The sequence below is a fragment of the Salmo salar genome, chromosome ssa13 (assembly GCF_905237065.1).
Source record: "Salmo salar chromosome ssa13, Ssal_v3.1, whole genome shotgun sequence".
Taxonomy (NCBI): Eukaryota; Metazoa; Chordata; class Actinopteri; order Salmoniformes; family Salmonidae; genus Salmo; species Salmo salar.
Genome location: NC_059454.1, coordinates 78,510,671 through 78,536,509, shown reverse-complemented (window position 1 = coordinate 78,536,509; position 25,839 = coordinate 78,510,671). Strand labels below are relative to the sequence as shown.

Here is a 25,839-nt window from a genome sequence, read left to right as displayed (position 1 = left end):
TATCTGACACTGAGCCTGTGACCTGCTCTTCTGGCGTAGAGATTCACGAAACAAAAATTAATTGAAGGGGATTGATTTATGGGATAAATGTTTGTTGCTTAGCCTACATCACATTAGAAGTAAATATAAAAACAATCTATTTGTCTATTTCCCATTCATTGACTGCTTCGCCGAGTTGGTTCTCTGGTGTTCTCTTTAGTCTTTGACGAATTTTACGTCAGTTTGCGACGCTGATGCTGCCGCCTGTCGTATTCAAGATGTCTTCCAAACGATAGGCTTATGGCTTAGCTTGTTTTTAGATCGTTTATTTTATTTACATTTTTCGTTAATTTTGCGTATTAGATGGAGAACGGTGGCTTATCATGAAACTCCGGACTCAGTATGACAGGTACTTAAAGCCTTTTTGCTTGCATTGCTAATGAAATGACATACCGTTAGCCTAGCTAGCTGACAGAGAATATTTGTCACTTGAAGTCTAACGAACAATATACAGTTAGCTATAGTAACTGCCATTAATCTCATCAGTGTCAACAGCCTCTATTTGCCAAAGAGCTGTCAGTGTCAATTGTAATGTTGATCAGACAGCTTGTCACACAGTTATGTTTCGCTAGCTAAATGCTACAAAACGTTAGCTAATTGTCACTACTTATGTAAACAAAAGAGAAAACAGTTGTTAGACTGGTACAAAAGTGGGTATTGATATAATGTTACTGGTGATAACACAGTCCTTAATCTCTGACTGTAATTTAGCCAGCCCAAGTAACATTAGTTAGACTGCATTACAATGGTTTAACGTTATTAAGCTGTCAACAACAACCTGTAGCTTGCTAGTAGGGGAGTAGCCTAGTAGTAGGTGGCCGGTGATATGCGCAATAGTCGGTTGAACGCGGTGTGCAACCTAAATTGTACGAAAATCCGAAAGTGATGGTGGAAAATTATGTTTTAAGACACATATTTTTAAGACACAGTTTTTTTGGTCGGCTTGCCATTAAATCTAGTTAATTAAGAAAAGTATGCTTTGTAGCCTGAATGGAGGATGCTTTATGTACGAGCTGGTGCACGGGGGACACCAGTGTATTACCGGGAAAGCACATACATTCGAGATGATAGTGCAGATCTAGCTGCCACTAGCAGCTGTCTAGGCTAGTAGGGGAGAGTGGGTTAAGTTTAGCGATTTTTTTTTTACATTCAGCATCACTCCATCACGGGGAATATAGTATTATTTCTAACAACGATATCTACATATATTTCAGGATGTTGTGTATCCCTGGAAATAATCAGAATTAATGTAAACATTACAGTTTTGAGAACATATCTTGTCATCAACTTACCCCGCTCTCGTCAGCTAGCATCTGCACATTATAACTAGGCTATATCCTCTTGTCTCTCCTCTTTACCTCAAACAATTTATTTGTTGAAGGAGTGATTCCAGAAGAACGTTGAAATCGAGGGAATCACCAACTGTGATGCAACCTAACTCCAGCGAGGTGGGTGCCCATCAGGCAGGAAATGGCTTGTCCCTGACTATACAGCCAGAGCTACTGACCAGGACACCAGCAGGGGCGACCGGGGGCTCTGTCATCCCAGAGACCAGTGATGAAGTCCGGGTGCCTATTCTCTCCAGCGGGCCCGGGGAGCCCAGTGGAGGAGGAGGGGCGTCATCCCGTAGGTCCAGAGCCAGTTCCAGAACCAGTTCCCACTCCCATTCACATGGTGGGGGACACCAGCACTCTCACAGTGAGCCCAGTGAGACAGACCCAGCTGATGCTGATCTGGAGTCAGGGGAGCCCAGCACCTCGTTCTCAGAACTGCGCTACCTCTTCCGCTGGGTTCAGAAGAGTCTTCCTTTCATAATCATCCTCGGTGCTAAACTAGTCATCCAGCATGCCCTAGGTAAGTGTCAGGTAATAATAACATATACAGTCAGGAACACTTTTCTATTTATCTAGTAAGGTTCATTTACATCTCTTCCATGACTTTGTTGCAGGTCTAGTTGTTGGAGTTGGCTTGTTTACAACTTTTCTTTATGCGAATAAGAACATTCAAACCCAAGTCTTTCTTCAGGTAAGTCACTAACGAAGAAAATATATAGTACCAGTTAAAGGTTTGGACACACCTACACATTCAAGGGTTTTCCTTAGTTTTTACTATTTTCTACATTGTAGAATAATAGTTAAGACATCAAAACTATGAAATAACACATTTGGAATAATGTAGTAACCCAAAAAGTCTTAAACAAATCAAAATATATTTGAGATTCTTCAAAGTAGCCACCCTTTGCCTTGATGACAGCGTTGCATACCCTTGGCATGAAGAATGTTTTTCCAACAGTCTTGATGGACGGCCACTAGCCTAGTGGTTAGAGGGTTGGGCTAGTAACCGGAAGGTTGTGTCGTGTCTTTGGCATCATTAAACTGAAGACTTAGTTTATCGAATCAATTCTCTGTAGTTATTATTACGTGATTAACTAATCAGGTAAATGTAATTAACTAGGAAGTCGGGGCACCAAGGAAAATATTCAGATTACCAGGTTATAGTTTTCCTCTAATAACTTTCAGATATTTTAATATCTGATCAATTAGTCTTCTAATTAATTATTTATTCTTTACCTCACGTTAGTCTCATTCCAAACGTTGTAAATTGTTGGTTATCTGCACGAACCCAGTCTTCACTATGAGTCATCCATACATCAATTGTCTCAATCATTTATTTATTAACCTGTTGGGTCTAGGGGGCAGCATTTGCACGTCTGGATAAAAAAAATGTACCCGATTTAATCTGGTTACTAATCCTACCCAGTAACTAGAATATGCATATACTTATTATATATGGATAGAAAACACTCTAAAGTTTCCAAAACTGTTTGAATGGTGTCTGTGAGTATAACAGAACTCATTTGGCAGGCAAAACCCTGAGACATTTTCTGACAGGAAGTGGATACCTGATGTGTTGTATTGACTTTAAACCTATCCCATTGAAAAACACAGGGGTTTAGGAATATTTTGGCACTTCCTATTGCTTCCACTAGACGTCACCAGCCTTTACAAAGTGTTTTGAGTCTTCTGGAGGGAGATCTGACCGAACAAGAGCCATGGAACGGTGATGTCCCATTAGACACCTGGCGCGCTACTTCATGTTGGGTACCCTCGTTCCAATACGTTATAAAAGACTATGCATTCGTCCACCTTGAATATTATTCATGTTCTGGTTAAAAAGGCCCTAATGATTTATGCTATACAACGTTTGACATGTTTGAACGAACGGAAATATATTTTTTCCCCTCGTTCATGACGAGAAGTCCGGCTGGCTTACATCATGTGCTAACGAGACGGAGATTTTTGGACATAAATGATGAGCTTTTTTGAACAAAACTACATTCGTTATGGACCTGTGATACCTGGAAGTGACATCTGATGAAGAGAATCAAAGGTAATGGATTATTTACATAGTATTTTCGATTTTAGATCTCCCCAACATGACGTCTAGTCTGTATCGCAACGCGTATTTTTCTGGGCACAGTGCTCAGATTATTGCAAAGTGTGATTTCCCAGTAAGGTTATTTTTAAATCTGGCAAGTTGATTGCGTTCAAAAGATGTAAATCTATAATTCTTTAAATGACAATATAATATTTTACCAATGTTTTCTAATTTTAATTATTTAATTTGTGACGCTGACTTGACTGCCGGTTATTGGAGGGAAACGATTTCCTCAACATCAATGCCATAGTAAAACGCTGTTTTTGGATATAAATATCAACTTGATAGAACTAAAAATGCATGCATTGTCTAACATAATGTCCTAGGAGTGTCATCTGATGGAGATTGTAAAAGGTTAGTGTATCATTTTAGCTGGTTTTATGGTTTTGGTGACCCTGTCTTTGACTTGACAAAACATTACACACAACTCTTGTAAATGTACTGTCCTAACATACTCTAAATTTATGCTTTCGCCGTAAAACCTTTTTGAAATCATAAAAACGTGGTTAGATTAAGGAGATGTTTATCTTTCAAATGGTGTAACATAGTTGTATTTTTGAAAAATTTGAATTTTGACATTTATTTGGATTCAAATTTGCCGCTCTTGAAATGCACCTGCTGTTGATGGAGTGCACCACGGGTGGCACGCTAGCGTCCCACCTAGCCCCAAGAGGTTAACTAACTAAATAATCACAGAAATGCACATACAAACAAAGTAGATATGGTTACAAGGAAATGATAGGGGATGTGCCCTAGTGGCTAAACCGGCATGGCGGCTTGGTAGACAAAAGGGAAGTGGATGTAGACTGAGAAAGGCGGGAATTACGCAAATGAATCACTACACACTTGATAATTCTAACAGTTGAAATGCTAATCCTTTGCACATGAAGGCTCACTCATTCGGGAATAATTGCAATCAATATATATATTTACGCTCAGTGTGTTGTCGTGATCTCTGTTGGAAAGTTTGTTTCTGTTGGAGAGTTTGTCCGCCCTCTCTCTCTGCCGTGTTTAGAATAGATAGTTCAGAGTAACATTCAGCAATGTTGTTATAGAATAGATGTTTCGGCGGTTGTCGGCCTTCGCATTCACGGGTACATAATTTCTAGCTGCAGACTAGTAATTAGTATCGAATAGTAGCTCTTCTGTCAGATCGATAGTCTCAGAGTTTAACCACGTGGTATGGTTAAAAGATTCAGCAATCTACTCAAACCTTAACTCCCTCTGTAATGAGGTACTGGTCTAGTCTCAAACCTTAGCCCTCTCGTAATTGAGGTAAGCTTGGTCTGAAGAGGATTTTTGTAGGTGGGGGTTATATTCGTAACAGTAGAAAGGGGCTGTCCCATGACGCCAGGTCAATGTCTGTGCTCATGGGGCGGGCCCATGACCTAGTTAACCCCAAAGAGAATTGGAGTTTCCTTCATTAAACAGTTTATAATCACATCACATAATTTCACAAATAGTTTCATATTTACTCATTCATTTTATACAACAATTAGATGCAAGCCCCACAACTGAGACTCTTGTATAAACAGAGTTATGGTAATGTGGCTGTACTGTCTTTCATGAGGTCACCAAATTGTATAAAACGGACCAGTTCGTAGCTGGCTACTTCACCGACCGTTTATACCATCTCGAGAACATGGATATTGTTCAGTTCTTAAGTTCTGTGATGTGGAAGAAGTTCCTTTGTTCTCTCTATGATAACTCACTCTATACTCTGGCCATAAAGAGAGAGAACTCCTCTAGGAATTTATGACCTGCTCAACAGAGCCTGGGTGTAGGGGGAAGAGAGAGAGGTGGCGAGAGAGAGAGGGGGATGGTGCAGAGAGAGGGGGATGGTGCTCGCTGCACCCAAAGAGGGCCACGTCATGACAGTTGCAAGATCGAATCCCCGAGCTGACAAGGTAAAAATCAGTCGTTCTTTCCCTGTTCCTAGGCCATCATTGAAAAGAAGAAATTGTTCTTAAAGGTAAAAAAAAAGGACGTTCCCACATATGCTGAGCGCTTGTTGGCTGCTTTTTCTTCACTCTGCAGTCCAACTCATCTTGAACCATTTCAATTGGGTTTAGGTCGGGTGATTGTGGAGGACAGGTCATCTGATGCAGCACTCCATCACTCTCCTTCTTGGTCAAATAGCCCTTAGACAGCCTGGGGGTGTTTTGTTATTTGTTGAAAAACAAATAATAGTCCCACTAAGCGCAAACCAGATGGGATGACATATCGCTGCATAATGCTGTGGTAGCCATGTTGGTTAAGTGTGCCTTGAACTCTAAATAAATCACCGACAGTGTCACCAGCAAAGCACCATCACACCTCCTCCTCTATGCTTCACGGTGGGAACCACACATGCGGAGATCATCCGTTCACCTACTCTGCGTGTCACAAAGACACGGCGGTTAGAACCATAAATCTAACATTTTGACTCATCAGACCAAAGGACAGATTTCCACTGGTCTAATGTCCATTGCTCGTGTTTCTTGGCCCAAGCAAGTCTCTTCTTCTTATCGGTGTGTCCTTTAGTAGTGGTTTCTTTTCAGCAATTCGACCATGAAGGCTTGATTCTCCTCTGAACAGTAGATGTTGAGATGTGTCTTACTTGAACTCTGTGAAGCATTTATTTGGGCTGCAATTTCTGAGGCTGGTAAGTGAACTTATCCTCTGCAGCAGAGGTAACTCTGGATCTTCCTTTCCTGTGGCGATCCTCATGAGAGCCAGTTTCATCATAGCGCTTGATGGTTTTTGCGACTGCACTTGAAGAAACTTTCAAAGTTCTTGAAATGTTTCTAATTGACTGACCTTCATGTCTTAAAGTAATGATGGACTGTCGTTTCTCTTTGCTTATTTGAGCTTTTCTTGCCATAATATGGACTTGGTCTTTTACCAAATAGGGCTACCTTCTGCATACCTTGTCACAACTCAACTGTTTGGCATAAACACATTCAGAAGGAAAGAAATTCCACAAATTAACTTTTAACAAGGCACACCTGTTAATTTAAATGCATTCCAGGTGACTACCTCATGAAGCTGGTTGAGAGAATGCCAAGAGTGTGCAAAGCTGTCATCAAAGCAGCTTTGAAGAATCTCAAATATAAAATATATATATATACATACGCTTTTTTGGTTACTACATGATTCCATATGTGTTATTTAATTGTTTTGATGTCTTCACTATTATTCTACAATGTAGAAAATAGTACAAATAAAGAAAAACCCTTGAATGAGTAGATGTGTCCAAAGTTTTGACTGGTACTGTATATTCTCAATTTATACATCAGTGCTTTAATTTATACTCAAATCTGAATCTGATCGTCTTCAGTGTATTTCTCCTCAGGATCGTCGGTCAAAAATAGAGTGCGTATGGCTGCTCCTCTTCCTGGCGTCCTCCACATTTCTGCTTTACTACACATTTCTCACTGAGTCACTTTACTATTGGTAAGTTTCCCCTTACTTTACATGCTCACAGCAGACTAGAATATAATAAAAATAATAATACGCAATATGTGGAAATTTGCCTTTGGCTTGACAGCGTGGTATGATTAATAAACAAAACAGACAAACATTAAAAACATCAGGACTGGGAGCATAATACGTAATCCACATCCTCTTTCCCTCTCTCTCTTTCTCAGCCTAATTTTCCTGAGCCCAGCTGTTGAGCCCCTGGGTTTCTGGGAGGTCCTATGGGCGGTGGGCGTCACCAACTTTATGCTCAAGTTCTTCTTCATGGGGTTCAAGTGCCTTATCCTACTGCTACCATCTAACCTGGTGACATTCAGAGCCCAGGTAAGCAAGGAAGGATGCTCTCTCTCCCTCTCCAGTTGTTTGATAAGGCCCAGCTGGGCTCGTTGGCTAAAAATCTACTGGCCTGAACAGAATTTCTAGTGGCCTGGATATGGTGCAGTTAAAATCAGGGCCTAAAACCAACATTTAGTCCACCGCCACTGTGGCAAATAGATCAAAAATATCTAGCCACTCATACATTTTTTTTTTTTTTTTACTAGCCAAAATATTTTTCTGCAATAATTACAAAAAAACAAGAACAAAAACAGATGGACATGCTTTGTAATGTTTCTCAAACAATAAATGTATTACTAGTAAGTAGTGATCTGGTATATTGCAAAAAAAAAAAAAAAAATGTGACCTGAATCTTTTAACCAAAATATCCTGCTGTCCCTTTAAGGGTGGGAGGTTACCGTGGCAATGAGGGAATTCAAGCAAGCCATCAGTGACAGTGTGCAGATATTTGTTCGCTAGCAGTTGAGGCAAACTCAAACATTGAAAAACAACCTAAGTGTAAATGGCCAAGAAACACACAAGGACAAAGTCTCACTTTAGTAGACTTTCAAGGAAATTAGACCATATCAGGGACGTCACTAGACATTCAGATCATCCGGGGCTCAACCCTGAAGACCTGGGGCTGGATCCTGTGCGACTGAAATGAAGCGCCCCGCACATTAGCAGTGAACATTTTGCAGAAACATAACGCTATGTTTCATATCTCGCTGCTTTCTTCCATGCTCTTTACTCTCCTGATGCCAAATAATTAACACTTCTTAAAATTAATTCAATGGAATATGGTGTCAATAATATATTTTATAAATCTATTAGCAAGTACAAAATACAAGTGCATAACTATATCGTAATTCTCCATGAAGAAAAATTGTTGAAAAAAGTATATAATTTTGTTGCAATGTTTTCATAAACCATGTCCAATATTTTATTGGCAATAAAAAAAAAGCCTCATGTTGATGTTGGTCACATTACTGCTAACTAATGTGAGCTAGTCATGCTCCACGCGCTGTGCAGTTCCAAAATAATAACGCAGGCACCAAATACACTTGAAAATCTGTGGTAATAAATCACAGATTCCAAGGTCAATTAGCTACAGGACAATATTTATACCTACAAAAAACAAATGGAACCCCTGCAACACCCCTGTAGTAATAACACTTCACAATTCTACACACATGTACATACTAGCATGCAATCATTTCTCCAACTAAATATTCACAATGTTTGCAAGTTGTATTACACAGTACTAGGATGTTAGTCCATCCATAAAGATTAGACATTTCCCAAGTGTGTTAGTATGTATATCTTTGTCAATTGCCATGATGCATTCTATTTTGGGTCACTGGCCTCCTAAGCCAGGTATGTAGACGTCTTAATGTACTGAAAGATCTCTCATAGCTGTTAACTGGGATGGTCAGCGCGGGCCTGTATGATTGCCTTCAGTGATGGGAACATATCAAGGTGTAACAATTTATACACACAGGACATGTCAGAAGTGGCATCTTGAGAGGAATATGCCTTGTTTGTCTTGTGTTGGCCTCCCCTCTCTCTATGTTCTCATGTGTTCTCGCTCTGTCCTGTCTGCTCCCCTCTCTTCCTTGCTGTCTAAAGTACTGCTTCCCTGGATCTCCTATATTATTACAGAGACGGCATAGTATCAGTGCCGTAGCAATATGGAGTATTCTGAACACACACACAGAAGCAATATACTGTACGCGCACACACAATATGAACAACAGGCATATAATGTTTACCTGAATTGAGCTAAAGGTCAAATCTGGGATCATTTCTGTTCCTTAATGATATTAGCAGTTCACTCAATCTTAAACCTGATTAACATTCAACTGTCTTACCCTTCACTAACCACAATACCTGTGTACTCTCTCGCTTTGGCAACAAAATCGAAATGCGTGCAACCATGTGGCAACACATCTTAGATTGTTCATCTGTAAGCTATATTTCGTCTCCAATGTTTATTGAAAACAAATACATTTGCACAATGACCACTTGTTGTCTCAAATACATCATTACAGTTGTTGGTTAGGTAGTTAGCAACATTTTTTGACATATTTGCATTGACATGAAATCAGTCAAAACACCTCAAAACAAGACATGGTATCAAAAACATGCTGAAATAAGCCACTTACCCAGCTAGCAATGAGGAATCGGCCCAGACGCGGCCCTCTTCCGGGGGGCAGGAACTGATTGAATCGGCCCGGTGTCAGCCGACTTTGCCGGCATCTTTCCAGAATCCCCCCCAGAAGTGGCTTGATGCAAATTGTAATAAATGTATACAAAATTACCAAATTTTAGTAATTTTAAATATTACTATTATACATTTACTGCATACAAATTGTACCCACCCATCCCCCCAAAAAAGGTGTCGGAGGAAACACTGTACACCTGGTGACCGTTTCAGCGTACGTGCGCCTGGCCCGCCACAGCGCGATCCCGGCTGGCCAAACCCTCCACTAACTCGGACAACTCTGGGCCAATTGAGTGTCGCCTCATGGGTCTCCCGGTCGCGGCTGACACGGGTATTGAACCAGCATCTGAAGCAACGCAGTTTGCACTGCGATGCAGTGTTTTAGACTGCTGCGCTACTCGGGAGGCTCCATCCTCAAAGTTTTTAATGCCTATCAGTTGCCTTGCACAGAGTATCAAAATACTAAATTACTACTTAAACAGGAGTCTTAAAGAATTTAATACAATTAAAATCTATATTTTTTGATCACAGAAACAATGAGAAAATATGGAAAAATAAATCATGAAATGTTAATTATATAAAGCAGCCCGTGTAATCATCTGCCAGAGAGTAGCCCCAATCGGCCCGAGCCCCAAGTAATACATTTGGGCCAGATAACTCTCACCGGAATCGGCCCGAGCTCAATCCCCGTATCCTAGCCATAAGTAATACTGCCTAAGGCGGCCCAGACTCAGCCCACATGACGTCGGCCAAGTCTGACTCTTAGCCGAGTGCCCCGACTCTCAGACGGAATCGGCCCAGATCCACTGCGCTAGCTGGGTATGATTCCCCATGTGGCAGTGTCATTCTTGCTAGCAATCTGGCCATACAGAATCACAACAGGCTGATTTATGCCCAATGGAAGTGTGCACATTGTTTTCGTGACGTTGTCACCCAACCCATCTGCAGTGCCTTGCAAAAGTATTCATCCCCTTGGCGTTTTTCCTATTTTGTTGCATTACAACCTGTAGTTTAAATAGATTTTTATTTGGATTTCACGTAATAAACATACACAAAATAGTCCAAATTGGTGAAGTGAAATGGGAAAAAAGTTCTAAAAAAATTCTAAAATAAAACACGGAAAACTGGTGACTACCTCCAGAAGTCACATAATTAGTTAAATTAAGTCCACCTGTGTGCCATATAAGTGTCACATGATCTCAGTATATCTACACCTGTTCTGAAATGCTCCAGAGTCTGCAACACCACTAAGCAAGGGGCACCACCAAGCAAGCGGCACCATGAAGACCATGGAGCTCTCTAATCAGGTCAGGGACAAAGTTGTGGAGAAGTACAGATCATGGTTGGGTTAAAAAAATATATATCAGAAACATTTAACAGAGCACCATTAAATCCATTATTAAAAAATAGAAAGTATATGGCACCACAACAAACCTGCCAAGAGAGGGCCACTCACCAAAACTCACGGACCAGTCAAGGAGGGTATTAATCAAAGGCAACAAAGAGACCAAAGATATCCCTGAATGAGCTGCAGAGCTCCACAGCGAAGATGGGAGTATCTGTCCATAGGACCACTTTAAACCGTACACTCCACACAGCTGGGCTTTACGGAAGAGTGGCCATTGCTTAACCTCTTGGGGCTATGTGGGACGCTAGCGTGCCACCCGTGGTGCACCCTATCAACAGCAGGTGCATTTCAAGAGCGGCAAATTTGAAACCAAATAAATGTCAAAATTCAAATTTTTCAAACATACAACTATCTTACACCCTTTGAAAGATAAACATCTCCTTAATCTAACCACGTTGTCCGATTTCAAAAAGGTTTTACGGCGAAAGCATAAAGTTAGATTATGTTAGGAGAGTACATTGACAATAGCTGTGTGTAATGTTTTGTCAATTCAAAGACAGGCGTCACCAAAACCATAAAACCAGCTAAAATGATGCACTAACCTTTAACAATCTCCATCAGATGACACTCCTAGGACATTATGTTAGACAATAAATGCATTTTTAGTTCTATCAAGTTCATATTTATATCCAAAAACAGCGGTTTACTATGGCGTTGATGTTCAGGAAATCGTTTCCCTCTAATAACCGGCAGTCAAGTCAGCACCAGAAATTAAATAATTAAAATTAGAAAACATTGGTAAAATATTATATTGTCATTTAAAGAATTATAGATTTACATCTCTTGAACGCAATCAACTTGCCAGATTTAAAAATAACCTTACTGGGAAATCACACTTTGCAATAATCTGAGCACTGCGCCCAGAAAAATACGCTTTGCTATACAGACAAATGGCCATGTTGGAGAGATCTAAAATCGAAAATACTATGTAAATAATCCATTACCTTTGATTCTCTTCATCAGATGTCACTTCCAGGAATCCCAGGTCCATAACGAATGTAGTTTTGTTCAAAAAAGCTCATCATTTATGTCCAAAAAGCTCCGTGTTCTTAGCACATGATCTAAGCCAGCCGGACTTCTCGTCATGAACGAGGGGAAAAAATATATTTACGTTCGTTCAAACATGTCAAACGTTGTATAGCATAAATCATTAGTGCCTTTTTTAACCAGAACATGAATAATATTCAAGGTGGACGAATGCATTCTCTTTTATAACGTATTGGAACGAGGGTACCCAACATGAACTCGCGCGCCAGAGTCTAATCGGCCATCACCGTTCCAAAGCTCTTGTTCGGTCAGATCTCACAGTAAAAGACTCAAAACACTTTGTAAAGGCTGGTGACATCTAGTGGAAGCAATAGGAAGTGCCAAAACATTAATCAACCCCTGTGTGTTTCAATGGCATAGGCTTAAAGGTAATTCAACACATCAGGTATCCACTTCCTGTCAGAAAATGTCTCAGGGTTTTGCCTGCCAAATGAGTTCTGTTATACTCACAGACACCATTCAAACAGTTTTAGAAACTTTAGGGTGTTTTCTATCCATATATAATAAGTATATGCATATTCTAGTTACTGGGTAGGATTAGTAACCAGATTAAATCGGGTACGTTTTTTTATCCAGCCGTGAAAATACTGCCCCCTAGCCCCAACAGGTTAAAGAAAAGAATAAGCAAGCACGTTTGGTGTTCTCCAAAAGGCATGTGGGAGACTCCCCAAACATATAGAAGAAGGGTACTCTGGTCAGATGAGACTAAAATTGAGCTTTTTGGCCATCAAGGAAAACGCAATGTCTGGCGCAAAACCAACACCTCTCATCACCCCGAGAGAACCATCCCCACAGTGAAGCATGGTGGTGGCAGCATTATCCCTTGGGGATGGTTTTCATCGGCAGGGACTGGGAAACTGGGCAGAATTGAAGGAATGATGGGTGGCGCTAAATACAGGGAAATTCTTGAGGGAAATCGGTTTGTCTTCCGGAGATTTGAGACTGGGACGGAGGTTCACCTTCCCCTAAGCATACTGCTAAAGCAACACTTGAATGGTTTAAGGGGAAACATTTAAATGTCTTGGAATGGCCAAGTCAAAGCCCAGACCTCAATCCAATTGAGAATCTGTGGTATGACTTAAAGATTGCTGTACACCAGCGGAACCCATCCAACTTAAAGGAGCTGAAGCAGTTTTTCCTTGAAGAATGGTCAAAAATCCCAGTGGCTAGATGTGCCAAGCTTTTGATACATACCCCAAGAGACTTGCAGCTGTAATTGCTGCCAAAGGTGGCTCTACAAAGTATTGACTTTGGGGGTGGGGGGGTTGAATAGTTATGCACGCTCAAGTTTTCTGTTTTTTGTTGTTGTCTTATTTCTTGTTTGTATCACAATAAAAAATATGTTGCATCTTCAAAGTGGTAGGCATGTTGTGTACATCAAATGATACAAACCCCTCAAAAATCAATTTTAATTCCAGGTTGTAAGGCAACAAAAGAGGAAAAATGCCAAGGGTGGTGTTTACTTTTGCAAGCCACTGTATGTAGCTAGATGCTAATAATTGTATTGTAAACACACACAATCTATTCACTTACTCCTGCAAATACAACAACCATCTCTATGTTTGCTGAGCTGCATCTTAAATTCATCTTCTATAAATTGGAAAAAATGTAAACTCAGCTAATTGTAGTTGGTTATACTCTCATAAAATTTGCTAGGTTGCTAATGAAGCAGCACTGCTAACTAGACTGGGTCGTCCCTCACGTTTGTTAGCTTAACGTTATCTGTCAGTGCAGCTTTTGAGTCAACATGTTGAAATGTAAGTGACTCGAATCAGGCTTACAGTGAGGTCAATAACTATTTTATTTATTTGACCTTTATTTAACTAGGCAAGTCAGTTAAGAACAAATTCTTATTTTCAATGACGGCCTAGGAACAGTGGGTTAACTGCCTTGTTCAGGGGCAGAACGACAGATTTGTGCTTTGTCAGCTCGGGGATTCGAACTTGCAACCTTTCGGTTACTAGTCCAACACTCTAACCACTAGGCTACAAGAAGTGTATCTTTAATCCTATGTATAACACTTGTATCTTTCATCAATGTCTATGATGAGTATTTCTGTAATTTGATTTGGCTCTCAGCAATTTCACCGGATGTTATTTGACAATGCATTACTGGACATAACGCGCCAATTTAAACTGAGGTTTTTGGACAAAAAGAGGGACATTATTGAACAAAACAAACATTTATTGTGTAACATGGAGTCCTGGGAGTGCCACCAGATGAAGATCATCAAAGGTTAGTGATTCATTTAATCGCTATTTCTGACTTGTGAGTCCTCTCCTTGGCTGTGAAATGTTTGTATGGTTTCTTGTGGCTAGGCGCTGTCCTAACATAATCGCATGGTGTGCTTTCGCCGTAAAGCCTTTTTGAAATTGGACACTGTGGTTGGATTAACAAGAAGTTTATCTTTAAAATGGTGTATAATACTTATATGTTTGAGGAATTTTAGAACAACAGCAAAGGACCTTGTGAAGATGCTGGAGGAAACGGGTACAAAAGTATCTATATCAACAGTAAAACGAGTCCTATATCGACATAACCTGAAAGGCCGCTCAGCAAGGAAGAAGACATTGCTCTAAAACCGCCATAAAAAAGCCAGACTACGATTTGCAACTGCACATGGGGACAAAGATCGTACTTTTTGGAGAAATGTCCTCTGGTCTGATGAAACACAAATAGAACTGTTTAGCCATAATGACCATCGTTATGTTTGGAGGAAAAAGGGGGACGCTCGCAAGCCGTAGAACACCATCCCAACCGTGAAGCACGGTGGTGGCAGCATCATGTTGTGGGGGTGCTTTGCTGCAGGAGGGACTGGTGCACTTCACAAAATAGATGGCATCATGAGGCAGGAAAATTATGTGGATATATTGAAGCAACATCTCAAGACATCAGTCAGGAAGTTAAAGCTTTGTCGCAAATGGGTCTTCCAAATGGACAATGACCCCCAGGATTAAATGTCAGGAATTGTGAAAAGCTGAGTTTAAATGTATTTGGCTAAGGTGTATGTAAACTTCCGACTTCAACTGTATATATAGTGACACGCAGCAACACTGCCTGGCTGAGGAGCCGTGGGCACCGTGAATGAAGTGCTGAAGATTAATTTTTAGAAGCGCTGCTCACAGGCATAAAATGGTCCATTGACGTCACCAGACCTTGCTTTCGGGGCTTTAGCCCCAAATTATTTTGTCTCAGCCCGAGTCTTTTGCCCTGCTGGGATGGTTTTAAACAAGCTAGGCTGCACTGCGTTACACACTGCAATGAATACTCTAAACATGACCCTGCCCTGCCTTGCCTCTGCAGCAGAGTTAACTCTGGGTCTTTCTTTCCGGTGTCGGTCCTCATGGGGCAGTTTCATCATAGCGCTTCATGGTTTTTGCGACTGGACTTGAAATGTTCTGGATTAACTGACCTTCATGTCTTAAAGTAATGATGGACTGTCATTTCTCTTTGCTTATTTGAGCTGTTCTTGCCATAATATGGACTTGGTCTTTTACCAAATAGGGCTATCTTCTGTATACCAACCCTACCTTGTCACAACACAACTGTTTGGCATAAACACATTCAGAAGGAAAGAAATTCCACAAATTAACTTTTAACAAGGCACACCTGTTAATGTAAATGCATTCCAGGTGACTACCTCATGAAGCTGGTTGAGAGAATGCCAAGAGTGTGCAAAGCTGTCATCAAGGCAAAGGGTGGCTACAGTGAAGAATCTAAAATATATTTTGATTTGTTTAACACTTTTGCTTACTACATGATTCCATATGTGTTATTTGATCGTTTTGATGTCTTCACTATTATTCTACAATGTAGAAAATATAAAACATTTGGAAAAACCCTTGAATATGTAGATGTGTCCAAACTTTATGAATGTATTTTATTTTTTTGTTTCACCTTTATTTAACCAGGTAGGCCAGTTGAGAACAAGTTCTCATTTACAACAGTGACCTTGCCAAGATAAAGCAAAGCAGTGTGACAGAAACAACAGCACAGAGTTACACATGGGATAAACAAATGTACAGTCAATAACACAATAGAAAATATATATACAGTGTGTGCAAATGTAGTAAGATTAGGGAGGTAAGGCAATAAATATGCCATAGTGGTGTAATAACTACAATTTAGCATTAACACTGGAGTGATAGATGTGCAGATGATGATGTGCAATTAGAGATACTGGGGTGCAAAGGAGCAAAAATAAATAACAATATGGGGATGAGGTAGTTAGGTGGGCTATTTACAGATGTGTACAGTGATCGGTAAGCTGATGCTTAAAGTTAGTGAGGGAGATATGTCTCCAGCTTCAGTGATTTTTGCAATTTGTTCCAGTCATTGGCAGCAGAGAACAGGAAGGAAAGGTGGCCGAAGGAGGAGTTGGCTTTGGGGATGACCAGTGAAATATACCTGCTGGAGCGCGTGCTACGGGTGGGTGTTGCTATGGTGACCAGTGAGCTGAGATAAGGCGGGGATTTACCTAGCAAGGACTTCTAGATGACCTGGAGCCAATGGGTTTGGCAACGAATATGAAGCGAGGGCCAGCCAACGAGGGCATACAGGTCGCAGTGGTGGGTCTTCCCTGTAGCTCAGTTGGTAGAGCATGGTGTTTGCAACGCCAGGGTTGTGGGTTTGATTCCCACGGGGGGCCAGCACAGATTGTATGAAATGTATGCATTCACTACTGTAAGTTGCTCTGGATAAGAGCGTCTGCTAAATTACTAAAATGTAAAATGTGGGTAGTATATGGGGCTTTGGTGACAAAACGGATGGCACTGTGATAGACTACATCCAATTTGCTGAGTAGAGTGTTGGAGGCTATTTTGTAAATGACATTGCCGAAGTCGAGGATCGGTAGGATAGTCAGTTTTACGAGGGTATGTTTGGCAGCATGAGTGAAGGAGGCTTTGTTGCGAAATAGGAAGCCAATTCTGGATTTAATTTTGGATTGGAGATGCTTAATGTGAGTCTGGATGGAGAGTTTACAGACTAACCAGACACCTAGGTATTTGTAGTTGTCCCCATATTCTAAGTCAGAACCATCCAGAGTAGTGATGCTAGTCGGACGGGCGGGTACGGGCAGTGATCGGTTGAAGAGCATGCATTTAGTTTTACTAGCATTTAAGGGCAGTTGGAGGCCACGGAAGGAGTGTTGTATGGCATTGAAGCTTGTCTGGAGGTTTGTTAACACAGTGTCTAAAGAAGGGCCAGAAGTATACAGAATGGTGTCATCTGCGTAGAGGTGGATTAGAGAATCACCAGCAGCAAGAGCAACATCATTGATATATACAGAGAAAAGAGTCGGCCTGAGAATTGAACCCTGTGGCACCCCCATAGAGACTGCCAGAGGTCCGGACAACAGGCCCTCCGATTTGACACACAGAACCCTATCTGAGAAGTAGTTGGTGAACCAGGCGAGGCAGTCATTTGGGAAACCAAGGCTGTTGAGTCTGCTGATCAGAATGCGGTGATTGACAGAGTCGAAAGCCTTGGCCAGGTCAATGAAGATGTCTGCACAGTATTGTCTTTTATCGATGGCGGTTATGATATCGTTTAGGACATTGAGCGTGGCTGAGGTGCACCCATGAACAGCTCGGAAACCAGATTGCATAGCAGAGAAGGTACGGTGGGATTCGAAATGGTCGGTGATCTGTTTGTTAACTTGGCAATGCAGGATAGAAATAGGTCTGTAACAGTTTGGGTCTAGAGTGTCTCCCCCTTTGAATAGGGGGATGACCATGGCAGCTTTCTAATCTTTAGGGATCTCAGACGATACGAAAGAGAGGTTGAACAGGCTAGTAATAGGGGTTGCAACAATTGTGGCGGATGATTTTAGAAAGAGAGGGTCCAGATTGTATAGCCCAGCTGATTTGTAGGGGTCCAGATTTTGCAGCTCTTTCAGAACATCAGCTATGTATATTGGTTCCTGACTTCCCTGAAAAGTTCCATATTGCGGGGGCTATTCGATGCTAATGCAGTACGCCGCAGGATGTTTTTGTGCTGGTCAAAGGCAGTCAAGTCTGGAGAGAACCAAGGGCTATATCGGTTCTTAGTTCAACATTTTTTGAATGGGGCATGCTTATTTGAGATGGTGAGGAAAGCACGTTTAAAGAACAACCAGGCATCCTCTACTGACGGGATGAGGTCAATAATCCTTCCAGGTTACCTGGGCCAGGTCGATTAGAAAGGCCTGCTCGCTGAAGTGTGAAGGTGAAGATGAATGTGCAAGTAGAGATACTGGGGTGCAAAGAAGCAAGATAAATAAATAAATAAATACAGTATCTAAGGCAAGTTGAGCGGGACTGAGGGCTCTACATTGAAATAAAACAATAAGAACTAGCTGAGACAGCAGTAGACAAGGCATATTGACAGAGAGAGGCATAAAGAAATCACAGGTGTTGATCGGGAGAGCTAAGACAACAACGGGTAAATGGCGATGAATGGGCAGAGGGGGTAAGTTAGATACATACAGGACCTAAGTTCGAGGCTGGGGCCGACAGAAAAAAAAAAAAAAATGAGGTACCGTGTTATTGAAACAGTCCAGGGGGCATCAGCTATGTAGCCGAGTGATCATAGGGTCCAATGAACAGCAATAGGTGAGTCAAGGAGCCATTCGGTAGTCACTACTACGCTAGACGAGCGGGAGACATGTTGTTCAGAAAGCTAGCAGGCTGGGGATAGCAGATGGGTCTTCGGCGACATCTCAACGGAAAACCTGTTGAGACCACATCGGGCGATTTACGTCGGCAGACCAGTCGTGATGGATCGGCGGGGCTCCGTGTCGACAATAAAGGGTCCAGGCCAGTTGGCAAAAGAGGCATTGTAGCCCTAGAATTAGCTGGTATATGGGCCTAGCTCGAGGCTAGCTCAAGGCTAACTGGTGCGTGCTTCGGGACAGAGGCATTAGCTAACAGTAGCCACTCGGTTGCAGACTGGCAGGTATTGTCCGAGCTAAAGGTGAAGACCGGTAGCCGTGGCTAACAAAGACTAGTAGCTAGTTAGCTGGCTAGCTCCTGATGGAGGTTCCAGTTATAAGGAATAAAAATAGCAGATCTGTACCACATTGGGTGAGGCGGGTTGCAGGAAAGTATATTTAGTTTGTAGATAGATAGAAAGTGAGATTAGAATATATACAAAAAAACGACTATTTACTCGGGATAAGACAAAGGCGAACACGTCCGACTGCTACGCCATCCTGGAATGATAGGTTGGCAGGCATTGTCTTTGTATTCAGCAAGTAAAAGGCTACATTTTGTTATTTTATTTAGAAATCTGTGTAATATAATCTAGCAATGTAAGTCATTACTCTATTCTTTAGAATTACATTAATTGCATTCTCTTTTGTTTCTAAAGTATGTCATTTTGGGAAGAATTTTTTTACATCTCATACGTTTCAAAAGAGATATTGCGCTGGTTCAATGATGTATATAAACCCTGGATTGCATATGCTATGTATTGGCCATTGAGAGGCTTTGAAGCCACCGGTCGGCCATATTGGCACTCCCCAGTAGGAGCAGTTCTCCATAGGAATGAATGGAATTCTACATTATTTCAATTAAACGTTTCAAGGACAAAATTACATGTATTTAAGTATTTGTTGTTGTTGTAGTGGGGAGAGTAACATTAGCCATCTCAAAAAAATTATACTTTAAGGAAAACTATTCAATATACCTTTTTATTTTTAGCTCACATAATATAATTTAAAAGTATGCATTAAGGTATCTGTAATAAAATAAATGTGGCAAAAATGAATGTAGACAATAATACATTAATTTATATAGCTCAGGATTTCCGTAAGCCGGTAATAGCCGGCTTTTGGACAATTTAAAAACTATGTCAAAAAATAATTCTCACCAGCCAATTGCTGGGAGAAGAAGAAAAATCCTATTCCCATAATGCTTTGTAGCCTATTCATTGACGGAAATACCAGTTGATGTAAATACATTTGACTCGTCATGGTTTGGGCTCCTGAGTGGCGCAGCGGTCTAAGGCACTGCATCTCAGTGCAAGGGCTGTCACTACAGTCCCTGGTTTGAATCCAGGCTGAATCACATCCGGCTGTGATTGGGAGTCCCATAGGGCGGTGCACAATTGTCCCAGCGTCGTCCAGATTTGGTCGGGGTAGGCGTCATTGTAAATAATAATTTGTTCTTAACTGACATGCCTAGTTAAATAAAGGTTAAATAAACAAACAAAAAATGATAATCGCTCTATGGGTTAATTTGCATAATTTTGTTAAATTAAATGTGTATATTCGTTATTTATCACACACGCACAGCATATAGATACAGAGCATTTAGGCAGAAAATCTGTCAGACAGCGCTTTGATAAGCCCAATCATTGCGCAACAATTGTAAATGCAATCGTGTGTTTTTTAAAAATAGCTTTTTTTTCTCAACTGGTAATTGAAGCATGCTTCCTATTCGCCATTCATATGCATACTGTAGGCAACGGAAGGCAGGCTTCATCAGCGCGTCACATACCACTTTGCAATGAGCTGGAGGCAGTATGCATTTTGAGAACATATAGGCCTTAATTGTTTGAAACATTAACGTTTTACTACATATTATGAGGCATGTTTTACCTTGCTTCAAAGTAGTCTAGGCAAAATCCGTCCATATCCGTGGAGGCAATTATTTTATAAAGACTTCCACATGCCATTGAAACCAGTAGCTTATTTATCTCATGTTCTATGGTTTTCAACTTTCTTTGATTGTCCGGTAGCCAAATGGACATTCTCGCGTAGCCTACTGCCTTGTGTGCATTGCTGCGCTAATAATGTTAAGAAATAATAGTTTATCAACATTTTAAGCTAAAGGTTCTGATCTATTACATCAGACTCATTGCTTTAAAAAAAAATATGTATATAGGCTAGGCCTACTGGTTGTATGAATCTGGGATCTATCGTCCCACAACTGTTCAAGAGTCTGTTTGGGCTATTTCATTTTCGACAAGCTGACTAATAGAATAGGTCAACTTTTTTACTATGGGGGATAGTAGATTGACATTGGCTCATAGGCGGCCTGTCCATAAAGCTAGGGGAAGCTATGCTTTCCCTCAGTAAATGTAATTAAATTGCCAAAATGATATAGCCTAATTAGCTTACTCCTGTCAATACAGAAATAAATAAAATCATTCAAAATAGGCTACCAAAGCATTATTTGGCCAGAGAGGATCATTAGCTTCCACTAGCCTTTAAAAAAAAAAGATGGATTGTTTTAAATCACATTGCCTACAGTCGGAAGGAAAGGCTGCACACGCTGCAAATACCAAATGGATGATTGTTGAGTTACGACTGTCTGTGTTCAGAGGCCCAGGCAGGCATATCGCAATATTTCAAAATTCAATTGTGGAAAAACATAGTTTGGAAAGCAAAGTGCTATTGCTGTTAAGAGAAAACAATGAAAAGACTAATGTCTTTTAGTTATCAAAATTAGCAATTGAACGAACAACAGTCGGCCTATAGTCTATCTTATTGGCACCAGAGGAGAGCATCGGTCATATCCCTAGTGAGTGCACACTGCGCATATTCACTCTTTATCATTGTTGGGTCAATGCCACTTAAAATGTGTTTTTGGACAGTAATTTACTAGTGATTTTTCTGTTCTTTACTCATCTGGTTGGCTGAAGAAAAGTAATGTGGACAGTTATTCGAACTTCTTCAAATTTCGTGTTAAGGACACGTCATTGCATCCTGGACTTGCATGTTCTGTTAAGATGAATTACCAAAATGTAAATGTGTTTTCTGTCATTCTGAGCACTGTGGGTGGACGCCCTAATCATGTTGCCCACCCAATGCATAGGCCTATTGGTCCTGTAAATTTCTCAAATGTCCAGTAAATGAAAATGCTGCCATTCAAATGTCTGGCACCACATTTTCATAACCGAAAGCCTGCAATACCCTGCTAAGCATCCAAAATATTTTTTACAATGGTGGGGGAGTGCTACGATGGAGGTGAGGTGGCATCAAAACAGAGCCCCCTATTAGTCATCTAGTGTATATATAAATCAAGAATGCTAGGTGTTTATTTTATTTTTTTGTAGTTTTCCTTTTGCAGACTATCAACAGTAGCCACTAGCCAGCCTATTGTTAGTATGTTCACTGTTGAACGTTTTACTTTTATGAATCAATTTCCCTTAAATGAATAAGCTCAGTGAGTGGATTGATGAGTGCTTCTTTTTACTCTGGACAGCTTGCGTGTGCTGTGTGAACACGCCAATTTATGTACTGCTCCAGTGCTCGAGAAGATGTGACTCGCGAGGAGCGTTGTTGAATGAACAGCCAATCATATTGTTCAAATACAAAAAGCCTGATTTTTGGTGTGATCTTTCACCATTTTGGAGGGGATCAACGGTGGGAAAGCATTGATTCACTCATGACTTGCTGTCCCCAGGGGCGGTGGTACATGCTGATTGAAGAGGTGGGCCAGGTGTACCAGTCTGTGGCCCCCATCCCCCTCTGGTTCCGCTACCTGATCACCTACCAGGAGGTGGATGGCAACACTGGCCTCACCCTGGGAGTCCTGCTGGCTCTGGTCTACTTCATACTCAAGGTGGCTGACCTACAACTGCACCACATATCATGGATCAAAAATGGATGCTTCAAAATGGCTCATTTAGCAGAGGAAATTCTTTGTTATTTGCACCTTTTGTTTAAATGTACTAAACTATTTTTCAATTCAGCTTTTAGGATTGTATGGACAGTGGGGGTCTTTCCAGAAAACTGTGAGGCTATTTCTCAGTGGCGAGGTACAGTACTTTAAATAGATCAACATGTCAACAATGTTCTTAGTGGTGGTATGTGGGTTGACTGACAAGTGACTACTTGTCTTGAACATGCTGAAAAGCTTGTTCATGTATAGATCATGTGAGTATAATGTGGACCCTTGTAAGGAGTTTGGATCTGTGTTGTTTGTTGACTGTGTGGGTTGGTAACATGTGTTGTTGTTCCTCCTCAGCACACGGGGGCAGCAGCCACCAGGAGCCAGTGCAGTGAGGCTGGGGACATCTGTCCTATCTGTCAGGCAGAGTACAGGAACCCTCGAGCCCTCCTGTGTCAGGTAAGACACACCACCACGTTACTGCAGAATAAACATCGCAGACTTTTTGTACTTTTTTACTCTTTAACCAGTTACCAGACACTAGAAACCTGGTATCTGAGGCTACACACACATACAGTACTGCCTGTATGTGCTTTACTGTAGCATGGTTTGATTGAGGATGCTTGTTTTATTTTCTCTCTCTCAATAACAGCATATTTTCTGTGACGAGTGCATTGCTCTGTGGTTTAACCGGGAGAAGACGTGTCCACTCTGTCGCACGGCCATCACAGACAAGGTCCACAAGTGGAGGGACGGGGCCACCACACCTTACCTCCAGATCTATTGACAGAAAGAGATGATGGAAAGTGGAGAGCCTATGACTTATGGACACTGTTTGTGATGTGTGAATGACAGTTGTATTGACCGCAATACTCCACTCCTCATTGGCTTGTGAAGCTGATGACCATACTGTTCCTCCATTCATTAAGGGCTGTGCCCACTTCTTGCCAACGTAAGGTCACATAAAATTTGGGATTGGGATGCATTCAGCACCGTGGCATGTTACTGCAACTCCCTCTCCAACCATCACTTTTCTACACAACTAACTGACTGACTGAAGCTGGTTCTCTCTCTGCATGGCCCCTTTTGCTATTTTCAGTTCATTTTATTTACAAACATTTATCTTTTCTTATCATGATCTGATTTAATCATATGTTTGTTTTGACGGCCAGCCTAGAAGAACAGAACAGACAGCCTCTGGCTTTATTAGACAGAGCTGTCAGGGAATAGCCTGATCCCAGATCAGTTTGTGCTGTTTTGCCAACTCCTACCTTTATTGTCAATGTCATGACAATGACTATAGGGGGTGCAAGACAGCACAAATAGATCTGGCACCAGGCTAGTCAGGGAATACCTGGAGGTTTCTTCTACCTGTAAATAGGGGTGGGTTCATGAGGGATATTTAAATTGTAGTAGTATTTTAATCAGATGTATTATGTCTCTCCCTCCAAAGTTAGAACAAATGTGGATCACACAAAAACGTGTTATGTTTTGTGTTTGGTAGATACCCAGTCTTTCAAACACTTCTCTCTTTGAGTTGCAAAGGTTCCAACATGTTGTAAAGGGATTCCATTCTGTGTCTGATAGAGGCAGTCCGGATAGACAGAAGTGGTTAAAGAACAAAATGTACTCAACAAGTTGAGAAGCAATTACAAACACAAAGGTTGATGATATTTAAAAAGTTATTAATTTGGGGGGCTTCTTATTTTTAGATTAAGTCTGATATCTCTGCTTTTTAAGATTTGTTTTCCAGATGACAAATATGCAACACAACTAAGATTGTTGTGAGATTGGTTTGATCCATAAATTATTTTTCTAAAGTGATGATGCAGTTGCATTCTTCCACTCTGGTTTTTAAAAGGATGTATCTATTTTACTACCATATTTCATTATGTAGTGAAATCATTTCATGTTTTTCTTCCATAAAGTCTTTCCATCAACAAATTAAATAAAATATAAAATGTTTTTTTTTATTATTATTATAGCCTACTAATAATTGGCCCTGAGCATTTACACTCATATAATAATACACAAACCTGTTTAAGCTTGTTATGAACCAACTTTGTTTTTCAGTTATTTACAACCTATTTGTCTTTAGAATGAAGTGCAGAGGTCTTAGGGACACACAGAAAAGCATCAATCTATCCTCTTCCTACCATCCATTGGCTGTTCTTAGTATTAACTATTGTCCCATTTGGACTGTTATATAAGTCGACTGGTGGCATATAGTTGGGGAGTCCATATCTATACAGGTAAAGGAGACCACAGTGAGTGTCAGCTAAGTTTGGATGTTCTCAAACACAACCATGTTTTCTATGCTCTCTGAGGCATTGCAGTCAATGGCTGTGTTTGAGAGTATCAATACTGTGATGTATGATGGGTAAATTGTGACAGACTGTTCTACAAATAATATTGAGTAGTTATTTAGGATGCAAGATGATTCGCAGTCAGTGATTTGCAGTCAGCCTCAACTCGCCTCTAAAGTTGGCTGCAATGTCGAACTCGCCCAATAATAAGGCTTGGGTCAGGGCAACCAAGGGCTCTATCAAAGGTTATGGATATACTGACAGGCCGCAACCAGGAGACCCATGGGGCGGCGCACAATTGGCCCAGCGTCGTCCGGGTTAGCGGAGAGCTTGGCCGGGATGGATGTCCTTGTCCCATCGCGCACTAGCGGCACCTGTGGCGGGCCGGGCGCATTGCACGGTAACACGGTCGCCAAGTGCATGGTGTTTCCTCGGTCACATCGGTGCGGCTGGCATCCGGGTTAAGTGGGCATTGTGTCAAGAAGCAGTGCAGTTTGGTTGGGTTGTGTTTCGGAGGACGCAAGGCTCTTGACATTCACCTCCCCCGAGTCCTTATGGGAGTTGCAGCGATGAGACAAGACTGTAACTACCAATTGGATATCATGAAAAAGGAGTAAAGATATATATATTTATATTTTAGCCAGCACCTTTAAGCAGAAATAACAAATTAAAGCATCGATCATGTCACCAGAATAAGACCCTCGATATTTATTGGAAAAGATTAAGATCGCCGTTCACTTTCACAATCCTGTGAAATTAATCAGTTTTTTTTTTCTTCTGTAGCCTAATAAACTGCATGGTTTCCCGAGTCATAGTGGGAGGACCACCATATCATCCCGACTCTAAGTTAACTTCGATATGGTTACTGTATCATATTTGCTCATAAATGCGTTTCTCGCATAATTAATTTTACAGACATAAAAATATCCTTTAGAATTTTTTGTTTTTGTGGCATTTATAAAATTGTAACAAACTACCCGTTTGATTCACAGCTGTCCTGTTTTT

General features: G+C 41.0%; 1 protein-coding gene across 1 annotated transcript; it reads left to right on the top strand.

The window, feature by feature from the left end:
• Positions 1 to 24,493, top strand: rnft1 (ring finger protein, transmembrane 1). Its single transcript, XM_014137887.2, has 9 exons — positions 1 to 388; positions 1,421 to 1,893; positions 1,988 to 2,064; positions 6,812 to 6,912; positions 7,107 to 7,260; positions 22,322 to 22,480; positions 22,611 to 22,676; positions 22,886 to 22,987; positions 23,181 to 24,493. Exons 1-9 carry the CDS (start codon positions 363 to 365, stop codon positions 23,313 to 23,315), a joined length of 1,293 nt encoding a protein of 430 aa, XP_013993362.1. The 5' UTR covers positions 1 to 362; the 3' UTR covers positions 23,316 to 24,493.
• The last annotated feature ends 1,346 nt before the right edge of the window (positions 24,494 to 25,839 follow it).

What these genes read in the sequence shown, in the direction of transcription:
- rnft1 (XM_014137887.2), top strand. Translation starts at nt 363, where the DNA reads ATGAAACTCCGGACTCAGTATGACAG. An exon ending in AAACCCAAGTCTTTCTTCAG is followed by an intron (nt 2,065 to 6,811) that starts GTAAGTCACTAA and finishes ATTTCTCCTCAG; the next exon opens with GATCGTCGGTCAAAAATAGA. An exon ending in ACTGAGTCACTTTACTATTG is followed by an intron (nt 6,913 to 7,106) that starts GTAAGTTTCCCC and finishes TCTCTTTCTCAG; the next exon opens with CCTAATTTTCCTGAGCCCAG.